Here is a 13984-nt window from a genome sequence, read left to right on the forward strand (position 1 = left end):
ATTAGAATCACCTGGGAGCTTATGAAAAGTACTCATGTTTGCATCCCACCCTGTGCTGGTTTGATTCTCTTGTGTACTCCAGAAAAGCCATGTCCTTTAATCTCATTCAGTATTGCTGGGTGGGATCTTTTTTCAAAATTTATTTATTAATTAAAAAAATAAAGAAACAAAATAAAACAGGATACATACTCAGTAAATCACAATATCATCACTTAGTTGCATATTCATCATTTCTTAGAACATTTGCATTAATTCAGAAAAAGAAATAAAAAGACAATAGAAAAAGAAATAAAACGAACACAGGAAAGAAAAAAAAAACAGATTATACCTACCATACACCTTACCCCTTGCTTTCATTGATCACTAGCATTTAAACTAAATTTATTTTAGCTTTTGTTGCGCCTATTATTTATTTTTATTCCATATGTTCTACTCCTTTGCTGACAAGGTAGAAAAAGGAGCATCAGACACAAGGTTTTCACAATCACACAGTCAAATTGTGACAGCTGTATCATCATTCAATCATCCTCAAGAAACATGGCTACTGGAAAACAGCTCCACATTTTCAGGCAGTTCCCTCCAGCCTCTCCATTATATTTTGGACAACAAGGTGATATCTACTTAACGCATAAGAATAACCTCCAGGATAGCCTCTCAACTCTGTTTGGAATCTCTCAGCCATTGCCACTTTGTCTCATTTCACTCTTCCCCCTTTTGGTTGAGAAGGTTTTCTCAACCCCTTGATGCTGAGTCTCAGCTCATTCTAGGGTTTTTCTCAATCCCTTGATGCTGAGTCTCAGCTCATTCTGGGATTTCTGTCCCACGTTGCCTGGAAGGTCCACACCCCTGGGAGTCATGTCGCACGTAGAGAGAGGTAGGGTGGTGAGACTGCTTGTTGTGTTGGCTGGAGAGAGGGGCCACATCTGAGCAACAAAAGAGGCTCTCTTGGGGGTGACTCTTAGGCCTAAATTTTAAGTAGGCTTGACCTATCCTTTGTGGGGTTACATTTCATATGAACAAATCCCAAGACTGGGGGCTCTGCCTATAGCTTTGGTTGTCCACACTGCTTGTGAGAATATCAAGAATTCAACTTGGGGAAGTTGAATTTCTCCCCATTCTCCCCACTTCCCGAAGGGGGCTTTGCAGATACTTTTCCACTCACTGATCCAATCAGTCTGGGATTCATCTGGGCATCACTCTGGACAAACCAGCAAAATCTCATGTCCTACCTGAGATTCCAAGTACTTGTGGTGTTCAATCAAACTATCTACATAAGTTATATTAGGAAATGCACTAGTCAAAATATAAATTTTGTAACTAATAAACATTTTTTGCTTTAGTCTCACACAGAAGGTGACATTTTAAAATATTAATTACGATCTATTTTCAGTACCTTGCAATAATTTGTCCTTTAGTTTGTGGCTAGTCTCACTCAGCATAATGTTCTCAAGGTCCATCCATGTTGTTACATACTTCATAAGTTTATTCTGTCTTAAAGCTGCATAATATTCCATTGTATGTATATACCACAGTTTGTTTAGCCACTCGTCTGTTGATGGACATTTTGGCAGTTTCCATCTCCTTGCAATTTTAAATGATGCTGATATAAACATTGGTGTGCAAATGTCCGTTTGTGTCTTTGCCCTTATGTCCTCTGAGTAGATACCTAGCAATGGTATTGCTGGGTCATATGGCAATTCTATATTCAGCTTTTTGAGGAACCGCCAAAATGCCTTCCATAGTGGTTGCACCATTTGACATCCCCACCAACAGTGAATAAGTGTGCCTCTTTCTCCACATCCTCTCCAGCACTTGTCATTTTCTGTTTTGTTGATAATGGTCATTCTGGTGTGTGTGAGATGATATCTCATTGTGGTTTTGATTTGCATTTCTCTAATGGCCAGGGATGTTGAACATCTCTTCATGTGCCTTTTGGCCATTTGTATTTCCTCTTCTGAGAGTTGTCTGTTCAAGTCTTTTTCCCATTTTGTAATTTTTACTTTTTTGATGAAGTTCTTTGATGCACAAAAGTGTTTAATTTTGAGGAGTTCCCATTTCTTTCTTTCTTTCTTCAGTGCTCTTGCTTTAGGTGTAAGGTCTATAAAACCACCTCCAATTATAAGATTTATAAGATATTTCCCTACATTTTCCTCTAACTGTTTTATGGTCTTAGACCTGATGTTTAGATCTTTGATCCATTTTGAGTTAAGTTTTGTATAGTGTGTGAGATACAGGTCCTCTTTCATTCTTTTGCATATGGATATCCAGTTCTCTAGGCACCATTTATTGAAGAGACTGTTCTGTCCCAGGTGAGTTGGCTTGACTGCCTTATCAAAGATCAATTTTCTATAGATGAGAGGGTCTATATCTGAGCACTCTATTCGATTCCATTGGTCAATATATCTATCTTTATGCCAGTACCATGCTGTTCTGACCACTGTGGCTTCATAATATGCCTTAAAGTCAGGCAGCATGATACCTCCAGCTTTGTTTTTTTCCCTGAAGATACTTTTAGCAATTCAGGGCACCTTGCCCTTCCAGATAAATTTGCTTATTTTAAGTTTTTCTATTTCTGAAAAGTAAGTTGTTAGGATTTTGATTGGTATTGCGTTGAATCTGTGTATCACTTTGGGTAGAATTGACATCTTAACTATATTTAGTCTTCCAATCCATGAACATGGTATGCCCTTCCATCTATTTAGGTCTTCTGTGATTTCTTTTAACAGTTTCTTGTAGTTTTCTTTGTATAGGTCTTTTGTCTCTTTAGTTAAATTTATTCCTAAGTATTTTATTTTTTCAGTTGCAATTGTACATGGAATTCATTTCTTGATTTCCCCCTCAGATTGTTCATTACTAGTGCATAGAAACACTACAGATTTTTGAATGTTGATCTTGTAACCTGCCACTTTGCTATATTCGTTTATGAGCTCTAGTAGTTTTGCTGTGGATTTTTCAGGGTTTTCGATGTATAGTATCATATCATCTGCAAACAGTGAGAGTTTTACTTCTTCCTTTCCAATTTTGATGCCTTGTATTTCTTTTTCTTCTCTAATTACTCTGGCCAGAACTTCCAACACAATGTTGAATAACAGTGGTGATAGTGGACATCCTTGTCTTGTTCCTGATTTTAGGGGGAAAGTTTTCAGTTTTTCCCCATTGAGGACAATATTAGCTGTGGGTTTTTCATATATTCCCTCTATCATTTTAAGGAAATTCCCTTGTATTCCTATCCTTTGAAGTGTTTTCAACAGGAAAGGAGGTTGAATTTTCTCAAATCGCTTCCCTGCATCAATTGAGATGATCATGTGAATTTTCTGCTTTGATTTGTTGATATGGTGTATTACATTAATTGATTTTCTTATGTTGAACCATCCTTGCATACCTGGGATGAATCCTACTTGGTCATGATGTATAATTCTTTTAATGTGTTGCTGGATTCGATTTGCTAGGATTTTATTGAGGATTTTTGCATCTATATTCATTAGAGAGATTGGTCTGTAGTTTTCTTTTTTTGTAATATCTTTGCCTGGTTTTGGTGTGAGGGTGATGTTGGCTTCATAGAATGAATTAGGTAGCTTTCCCTCCGCTTCAATTTTTTTGAAGAGTTTGAGCAGAGTTGGTACTAATTCTTTCTGGAATGTTTGGTAGAATTCACATGTGAAGCCATCTGGTCCTGGACTTTTCATTTTGGGAAGCTTTTTAGTGACTGATTCCATTTCTTTACTTGTGATTGGTTTGTTGAGGTCATCTATTTCTTCTTGAGTCAAAGTTGGTTGTTCATGCCTTTCTAGGAACTTGTCCATTTCATCTACATTGTTGTATTTATTGGCATAAAGTTGTTCATAGTATCCTGTTATAACCTCCTTTATTTCTGTGGGGTCAGTAGTTATGTCTCCGTTTCCATTTCTGATCTTATTTATTTGCATCCTCTCTCTTCTTCTTTATGTCAATCTTGCTAAAGGCCCATCAATCTTATTGATTTTCTCATAGAACCAACTTCTGGTTTTATTGATTTTCTGAATTGTTTTCATGTTCTCAATTTCATTTATTTCTACTCTAATCTTTGTTCTTTCTTTCCTTTTGCTTGCTTTGGGGTTAGTTTGCTGTTCTTTCTCCAGTTCTTCCAAGTGGACAGTTAATTCCTGAATTTTTGCCCTTTCTTTTTTTTTTGATATAGGCATTTAGGGCAATAAATTTCCCTCTTAGCACTGCCTTTGCTGCGTCCCATAGGTTTTGATATGTTGTGTTTTCATTTTCATTCGCCTCGAGATATTTACTAATTTCTCCTGTAATTTCTTCCTTGACCCACTGGTTGTTTAAGAGTATGTTGTTGAGTCTCCACATATTTGTGAATTTTCTGGTGCTCTGCCTATTATTGATTTCCAACTTCATTCCTTTATGATCCGAGAAAGTGTTGTGTATGATTTCAATCTTTTTAAATTTGTTGAGACTTGCTTTGTGACCCAGCATATGGTCTATCTTTGAGAATGATCCATGAGCACTTGAGAAAAAGGTGTATCCTGCTGTTGTGGGGTGTAATGTCCTATAAATGTCTGTTAAGTCTAGCTTATTTATTGTAATATTCAAATTATCTGTTTCTTTATTGATCCTCTGTCTAGATGTTCTGACCACTGATAAGAGTGGGGAATTGAAGTCTCCAACTATTATGGTATATGTGTCTATTTCCCTTTTCAGTGTTTGCTGTGTTTGCCTCACGTATATTGGGGCATTCTGGTTCAGTGCATAAATATTTATGATTGTTATGTCTTCATATTTAATTGTTCTTTTTATTAGTACATAGTATCCTTCTTTGTCTCTTTTAACTGTTTTACATTTGAAGTCTCATTTGTTGGATATTAGTATAGCTACTCCCGCTCTTTTTTGGTTGTTATTTGCATGAAATATCTTTTCCCAACCTTTCACTTTCAACCTATGTTTATCTTTGGGTCTGAGATGTGTTTCCTGTAGACAGCATATAGAAGATCCAGTTTTTTAGTCCATTCTGCCAGTCTGTGTCTTTTGATTGGGGAGTTCAATCAATTAACATTTAGTCTTATTAGTGTTTGGGTAGTACTTTCCTCTACCATTTTTCCTTTTGTATTTTATGTGTCATATCTAATTTTCCTTCTTTCTACACTCTTCTCCACACCTCTCTCTTCTGTCTATTCCTATCTGTCTCTAGTGCTCCCTTTAGTATTTCTTGCAGAGCTGGTCTCTTGGTCACAAATTCTCTCAGTGATTTTTTGTCTGAAAATGTTTTAATTTCTCCCTCATTTTTGAAGGACAATTTTGCTGGGTATAGAATTCTTGGTTGGCCGTTTTTCTCTTTTAATAATTTAAAGATATCATCCCACTGTCTTTTCACCTCCATGGTTTCTGCTGAGAAATCTACACATAGTCTTATTGGGTTTCCCTTGTATGTGATGGATTGCTTTTCTCTTGCTGCTTTCAAGATCTTCTTTTTCTCTTTGACCTCTGACATTCTGACTAGTAAGTGCCTTGGAGAACGTCTGTTTGGATCTATTCTCTTTGGGGTACGCTGCACTTCTTGGATCTGTAATTTTAGGTCTTTCATAAGAGTTGGGAAATTTTCAGTGATAATTTCTTCCATTAGTTTTCTCCTCCTTTTCCCTTCTCTTCTCCTTCCGGGACACCCACAACATGTATATGTGTGTGCTTCATATTATCATTCAGTTCTCTGAGTCCCTGCTCATATTTTTCCATTCTTTTCCCTATAGTTTCTGTTTCTTTTTGGATTTCAGATGTTCCATCCTCCAGTTCACTAATCCTAACCTCTGTCTCTTTAGATCTACCCTTGTAGGTTTCCATTGTTTTTTTCATCTCTTCTACTGTACCTTTCATCCCCATAAGTTCTGTGATTTGTTTTTTCAGTCTTTCCATTTCTTCTTTTTGTTCATTCCTTGCCTTCTTCATATCCTCCCTCAATTCACTGATTTGGTTTTTGATGAGGTTTTCCATGTCTGTTCGTACATTCTGAATTAGTTGTTTTAGCTCTTGTATCTCATTTGAACTATTGGTTTGTTCCTTTGACTGGGCCATATCTTCAATTTTCCTGGTGTGATTTGTTATTTTTTTCTGGTGTTTAGACATTTAATTACCTTAATTAGTTTATTCTGGAGATTGCTTTCACTTATCTTACCTAGGGTTTTCTTGCTAGATGAATTTGTTGTCTATCTCTTCTTTGACCTTCAGTTCAGCTTTTTCTGGACCTCTAGCTTAGGTTTTGTTTAACAGAGGATAATTTTTCAGTTCTTGTTTTCTTGTTTCTTGCCCTGCTTGTACAGTGCCTTTTCCCTCCCCACCCTTAGGAGTGTCTATGTAGATATTATAGACTCCAGCTGGGTTTTTCCAGACTAAACTGTCCTCCTATCAGGGAGAAGGAGTCACCTGCATCAGTTTTCCATGAGGGTGAGACCCAGCAGGTTAAAAGACTTTCCTGTGAAGTCTCTGGGTTCTGTTTTTCTTATCCTGCCCAGTATGTGGTGCATCTGCCTGTGGGTCGCACCAGCAAAAGATGATGCAGCACTTTCAACTTTGGAAGACTATCCCTGCTGGGGGCATGTTGGAGACGGAGGAGAGGTTGTAGGCTAGTTTTAATAGCTTCAAACTGCCAGGCCCTGGGGTCTGAATTCCTTGAGAATGGGATTCCACCTGAGTTGAGCTTTACCCCTCCCCTGGGGAAGGCACAAGTGGGAGACAGCCCTGAAAGCAGCCCGTTTCTGCCTATGCCTGGGGCAGTTGCAGCCTGAGGAGTCCCGCCGCTGAATCCAGAGGCTGCCAAGTCTCCGTAGAAACACAGCCACTAAAACCTCTGTTTCCTTCCCTTTCCTCTTTTTCCGTGAAACCAATGAGCGAACTCCGCCTTGATCAGGTTTAGAGTCTGTTTCCTTTCCCTCTGGGAAGCTGCCTGTGGGGGAGGGGTGCCGGGTGCTGGCCGCCATGGCTTGGGGAACTCACGGTTTTGGGGGGCTCGCACCCGGTCCAGCTGGTCCAGACTGGGTTACGCTGTGTGTTTGGTCACTGACGTGGCTCTGGGAGCTGTTCTGTACTGTTTCTGGTTATTTAGTAGTTGTTCTGGAGGACAAACTAAAATGCACACATTGCTAAGCCGCCATCTTGGCCCCTCCTCTGGGTGGGATCTTTTTGACTGTTTCCATGGAGATGTGCCCCACCCAATTGTGGGTGGTAACTTTTGATTAGATGGTTTCCATGGAGTTGCGTCTCCACCCATTCAAGGTGGAGTTGCTTACTGGAGCCCTTTAAGAGGGAACCATTTTGGAAAAAAGCTTTAGAGCCACAAGAGCCCATGCAGCCAGAGAGCTTTGGGGATGAAAAAGGAAAATGCCCTGGGGAGAGCTTCATGAAACAAGAAGCCTGGGGAGGAAGCTAGCTGATGCTGCCTTGTTTGCCATGTGCCTTTCCAGTTGTTAGAGAAACCCTAAACTTCATAAGCCTTCTTGAACCAAGGTATCTTTCCCTGGATGCTTTAGATTGGACATTTCTATAGATTTGCTTTAATTTGGATGTTTTTACAGCCCTAGAACATGTAAACTTGCAACTTAATAAATTCCCCTTTTAAAGGTGTTCCATTTCTGGTATACTGCATTCTGGCAGCTTGCAAACTATAACACATCCCAAGCCAGTTCTTGGAATCTATGCCGGAGACACCTGGGTACCCTCTCAGTTTGAAATTCTTCCAGTCATTCTAATGTGCAGTCAGAGTGGAAATCCAGTGACTGCTCTAGATCCTTGCCACTCAATGTATAGTCAGACAGGCAGCATTGGCATTACTTGGAGCTTGGTACAACTAAAGAATCCCCAGGCCTGGAATCAGTGCCTCTCAAAATTTAATGTGCACTTAAATTACCTGCAGGATCTTGTTAAATTGCAGATGGATGAGGCTTACAATTTGTATTTCTAAAAAGCTCCCAAATGTTCTAAATGCAGTTGGGCCATGAACCACCCTTTAGGTAGTAAGATTGAAGATAATTTCTGAACTTCCCAAGAAAAAGGGAGCTACAGTTTAAGAGATGCTGTTGAAATTGGAATTTTCCAACTGAAATGGGAACTAACATTTTGATCTCCCTCTTCCTTCCAAAGACATTAAAATTATTTTCATTTCTACTATTTGAAATTAATACAGATTTCCTTGCCAGCTTTATTTCCCCCAGTTCTTTCCACTTTTCTTTCTGCTTCATTTTTTGGAGAACGATTCTTTCTCATTCCTAAGCTACTAAGAATGTACAACTCTTTCCACAGACAAAGGTTTTTGGAATATGAGGTAGATTCCATGGCTAAAGGGCTGATTTCTCTTTGTTTATAATAACTGAGCATGAAAACTGAGTTTTGGACATGATATTGTCCCACAAACCTTTTCAAATCATTAAAAAGCTTTTGTGTAAAAGATTATGTTTTATAGAGGGGTAAATCAATGGATTTTTTTGGGTTGTGGAGGCAAATGAAATATGGGGTTATATGGGGGTGGAAATCCTCTGAGTTCTTATTTGATTACTCATATTTTATAAAGTTCCTTTTTTTTTCACCACACTGTCTAAAGTGTGTTTCTTTCTAAGGTACTAGCAATAGCAAAGTGCAATAATCATCCAAATTTATTTTCCACTACTGAACAGAAGATGAAGAATCCCAGAATAATACAAATTTCTGTGTTCCAAAACTTGGCAGATTGCTTCTTTATTATTTTTTGCCAGTAAATTACAAACTAAGCAAAACAACATTAAAAAAAGGGAACACCGTGTATGAAATGAATTTCTTTCCTTGTCTGGTGGCCTTGGTGACTTCTGAGGCTTTGCATAAGGTAAGCTTAGATCTTGCTTTACTGAAAAATATTTTCTTTGAGAAGCTGTATGCTTGAACCTCTCCTTGCTGCTCTTCATAGTTTCTATAGCAACCACAGTGGAATACTTTAATAGTATCTACAATCAATAATATCAGGATATCATCATAACCAGCTCATGTTGTTATCATGCAGAGAGTACTGATAACAGCTTGTCCCCCTCCTTCTCTTTCAAGGCCAAATTAAAGCTTAAAAATACACATGGTGAATAATTAATACCAATCTTTCTTAAGCGTTTCCAAATAATTCAAGAGGAGGGAACTCTTCCTAGTTCATTCTTTGAGGCCAGCATTACTCTGATACTAAAGCCTCCTAAAGACATCACAAGAAAAGAAAATTACAGACCAATTTCCCTTATGAATATAGATGCACAGCTTCTTAATAAAATACTAGCAAACTGAATCTAATGATATATTAAAAAGACTATGCATCATATCTAAGTGGGATTCATCCCAGGAATCCAAGGGTGTTTCAACATATGAAAATCAAGCAATGCAGTATACTACATAAATAGAATTAAGGGAGAAAAACCCACATGATTATTTCAAAAGTTGCAGAAAAGCATTTCACAAAATCTAGCATCCTTTCTTGATAAAAACACTCAGAATACTAGGAATAAAAGGGAAAAATTTCAACATGATAAAGGCCATATTTAATGATGAAAGACTTAAAAATTTCCCCTAAGATCAGGAGCAATACAAGGATGCCAATTTCACCATTGCTGTTCAGTATTGTGCCAGAAGATCTTGACAGAGCAATTAGTCAAGAAAAAATAAATAAAAGGCATCCAAATTGGAAAGGAAGAAGTAAAATTCTAATTGTAGATGACAAGATCTTACATATTGTGCTGGTTTGAAAGGATGTATGTCCCCTAGAAAATCCATGTTTTAATCTAAATCCCATTTCATAAAGGCAGAATAATCCCTATTCAATACCGTATGCTTGAAACTGTAATCAGATCATTTCCCTAGAGGTATGATTTAATCAAGAGTGGTTGTTAAACTGGATTAGGAGATGACAGGTCTCCGCCCATTTGGGTGAGTCTTGATACATTTCTGGAGTCCTATAAGAGAGGAAATATTTTGGAGAATGAAGGAGATTCGGAGAGAGCAGAGAATGTTACAGCACCAGGAAGTAGAGAGTCCAATAGCCAGCAACCTTTGGAGATGAAGAAGGAAAATGCCTCCTGGGGAGCTTCATGAAACCGGAAGCCAGGAGAGAAAGCTAGCAGATGATGCTGTGCTCGCCATGTGCCCTTCCAGTTTAGAGAGAAGCCCTGACTGTGCCTGTGCCTTCTCACCTGAGAGAGAAACCCTGAACTTCATCGGCCTTCTTGAACCAAGGTATCTTTTCCTGCATGCTTTTGATTGGACATTTCTACAGACTTGCTTTAACTGGGATATTTTCTCGGCCTTAGAACTTAAACTAGCAACTCATTAAATTCCCCTTTTAAAAAGCCATTACATTTCTGGTATATTGTATTCTGGCAGCTAGCAAACTAGAACACATATAGAAAATCCAAAGGACTCTACAAGAATATTATTAGAGCTAATAAATGAATTCAGCAAAGTAGTAGGGTACAAGAACAACACACAAGAAAACAATTATGTTCCTAAAGACTAGCAATGAACCAGCTGAAGAGAAAATGAAGAACATAATTCCCATTTACAACAGTGTATTAGTCATGGTTATCTAGAAAAACAGAACCAACAGAAGATATCTGTGAATATGAGATTTATAAAGGTGTCTCATGCAATCATGGGAATAGAACAGTCCAAAAACTGTAGGGCAGGCTTTGAAGCTGGCAGCTCCAATGAAGGATTTGGATGAACTCCACAGGAGCAGCTCATTGGCTGAAGAATCAGTGAAAATTTCTCTCTTCTCCCTTAAAAATATTCAACTGATTGGATTATATACTTGATGGGAGGTGCATCTTAGTTGATCATAAATGTAATCAGCTACAGCTGCAATCAACTGACAGGTGGTTTAACACAACAGCCTTCCAATTTATCAACCAGCCACAAAATATCCTTGCAGCAACAGTCAGGCCAGTGATTGCATGACAAGACAACTGGGCATTATCACTTAGCCAAGCTGACAACACTACCTAATCATCACAAATAGTATCTAAAATAATAAAAAAAATCTAGGAATAAACTTAATTAAGGATACGAAAGACTTGTATTCTGAAAATTACAAAACACTGATGAAAGAAATTAAAGAAGACCTAAATAAATGGCAAGATATACTATGTTCATGGATTGGAAGAGTTAATACTGTTAATATACCAATATTACCCAAAGCAATGCATAAATTCAATGTAACCCTTATTAAAAACCCAGCAGCTGTAATTTTTTTGTAGAAATGGAAAACATGATCCTTAAATTTATGTGCAACTGCAAGGGGAATCCAAGTAGCCAAAGTAATCTTAAAAGAGAATAGGATTGGAGAACTCACACTTCCCAATTTCAAATTGTATTACAAAGCAGCCACTAATAAAAACAATGTGGTACTGGCACAAAGATAGACACATAGATCCGAACTGAAAGTCCAGAAATAGATCCACACATCAATTGATTTTTGACAAGGGTGTTAAGTGCATGCAGCATTGAAAGTATACTTTTTTCATTAAATGGTATTAGAAAAACTGGGTGTCTACATTCAGAAGAATGCAATTTGACCTCTACCTCACACCAAATGCAAAAATCATCTCAAAATGGATCAAGGACCTATATACAAACTATAAAACTCTTAGAAGTTAATATAAAGGCAAATCTTTATAACCTGGGATTTGGGAATGGATTTTTAGATAAGCCATCAAAAGCATGAGCAACAGGGGATGCGAGGGTAGTTAAGTGGTAGAATTCTTGCCTGCCATGCAAGAGACCTGGGTTTGATTCTTAGCCTATGAAATTCCAAAAAAAAAAAAGTTAACAAACAGCATACAGAAAAAAATAGCATGAGCAACAAAAGAAACAATAAAGTTTGAGTTCACCAAATTAAAAACTTTTGTGCATTGAAGGAAATTATAAAGAAACTGTAAAGACAACTTATAGAATGGGAAAAATAGTTTCAAACCATATATTAGATCTTGGTTCAATATCCAGAATATATAAAGAATATTTACAGTGTAAAAACAAAAAACAACCAAAATTTAAAAATAGGCAAAGGACTTGAATAGACATTTCTCTAAAGATTATTTACAAATGGTCAAAAAGCACATGAAAAGATGTTCCACATCTTAGCTATTAGTGAAATGCAAATTGGAACCACTTTATACCTACAAAGATGGCTCCAGCCACTACATTACACCACAAACTACAAAGGGATATCTATATAATGCGTAAAAATAACCTCCAGGATAACCTCTCAACTCTGTTTAAAATTTCTCAGCTACTGGAACTTTATTTTGTCTCATTTCTCTCTTCTCCCTTTTGGTCATGAAAGTTCCCATGATGCCGGGTCCCAGCTCATCCCTGGGATTTCTGTCCCATGTTGCCAGGGAGACTTATACCCCTGGAAGTCATGTCCCCCATAGTGGGGAGGGCAGTGAGTTTACTTGCCAAGTTGGCTTAGAGAGAAAGGCCATATCTGAGCCACAAAAGAGCCTCTCTGGGGTGACTCTTTTTCTTTTTTTCTTTTTTTTAAGCCAATAGTACATTTTATTGCAGTGAACCCAACATAAAGCAGCATGTATAACAGTGACATCTTTCAGACAGTGAGAAGATGCATGAACCTCACATTATCATCCTAAAAATGACTGATGAGAATAAAAATGAAAAGACACAATTTAACTGAAGAGTTATGGAAAATGCTATTAGCACATTTGATGTACCCAATTCCTAAATACCCTATGGATAAATAAGGAATTTAATTTAAATTAATTACCTATAATAATCGTACCTGAAGGAGGATGATTTTAGTCAGTGACACTGTTTTTATTTTAAAACATTGTAAAGGATTATGAATATTTCTACCATAGAAATTATCTCTATTTTTCATTACAATAGCAAAACATGATTGTTGTAACAAAATTAAAAAAGGAAATTTAGAAAGTAGAAAACAAGAATCCCGTGGTCCGAAAACAAACACTACTGGAACTTGGTCACATTTTTTTACACAGGGGATACTACAAGTAAACTACTAAATAAAAAAGCATTTACTTAACATTTTAAACTTCCAAAGTTACTTCTTTATAACCACTCCTCCAGAAGATTGGAAGATCACCTTGAACTAATCATTTAACTTTCCTGTGCATTGGATTTTCATTTCTAAAGGAAATGAATAGAAGAAATGAATTTTTAAGGCCTATTCTATTTTTTTTTTAATTTTTTTATTAATCAAAAAAAAAGAAAAGAAATTAACACAACATTTAGAAATCATTCCATTCTACACATGCACTCAGTAATTCTTAGTATCATCACATAGATGTATGATCATCATTTCTTAGTACATTTGCATCGATTTAGGAAAAGAACTAGCAAAACAGCAGAAAAAGATATAGAATGTTAATATAGAGAAGAGAATTAAAATAATAATACTAATAAAAAATATATATATATATATAAAAAGGAAAAAGAAAAAACAAAAACAAAAGATACAAACACACAAACAAACAAACAAAAAACCATATTTCAGGTGCAGCTTCATTCAGTGTTCCAACCTAGTTACATTACACTTAGGTATTATTGTGCTGTCCATTTTTGAGTTTTTGTATCTAGTCCTGTTGCACAGTCTGTATCCCTTCAGCTCCAATTACCCATTATCTTACCCTGTTTCTAACTCCTGCTGGTCTCTGTTACCAATGATATATTCCAAGCTGATTCTTGAATGTCGGTTCACATCAGTGGGACCATACAGTATTTGTCCTTTAGCTTTGGGTTAGACTCACTCAGCATAATGTTCTCTAGGTCCATCCATGTTATTACATACTTCATAAGTTTATTCTGTATTAAAGCTGCATAATATTCCATCGTAGGTATATGCCACAGTTTGTTTAGCCACTCGTCTGTTGATGGACATTTTGGCTGTTTCCATCTCTTTGCAATTGTAGATAATGCTGCTATAAACACTGGTGTGCAAATGTCCGTCTGTGTCTTTGCACTTAAG

The 13984-nt window shown here is 37.1% G+C and overlaps 1 protein-coding gene across 1 annotated transcript in view; it reads left to right on the plus strand.

Moving 5' to 3' along the window:
* The first annotated feature begins 8782 nt into the window (after nucleotides 1-8782).
* Nucleotides 8783-13984, plus strand: part of AVEN (apoptosis and caspase activation inhibitor) — a 275264-nt gene continuing 270062 nt past the window's right edge. Inside the window, exon 1 of the mRNA XM_077126736.1 lies at nucleotides 8783-8836. Within this exon, the coding sequence (XP_076982851.1) occupies nucleotides 8783-8836 (54 nt within the window). The remainder of the gene's footprint in view (nucleotides 8837-13984) is intronic.

The sequence above is a fragment of the Tamandua tetradactyla genome, chromosome 14 (genome assembly GCF_023851605.1).
Source record: "Tamandua tetradactyla isolate mTamTet1 chromosome 14, mTamTet1.pri, whole genome shotgun sequence".
NCBI lineage: Eukaryota > Metazoa > Chordata > Mammalia > Pilosa > Myrmecophagidae > Tamandua > Tamandua tetradactyla.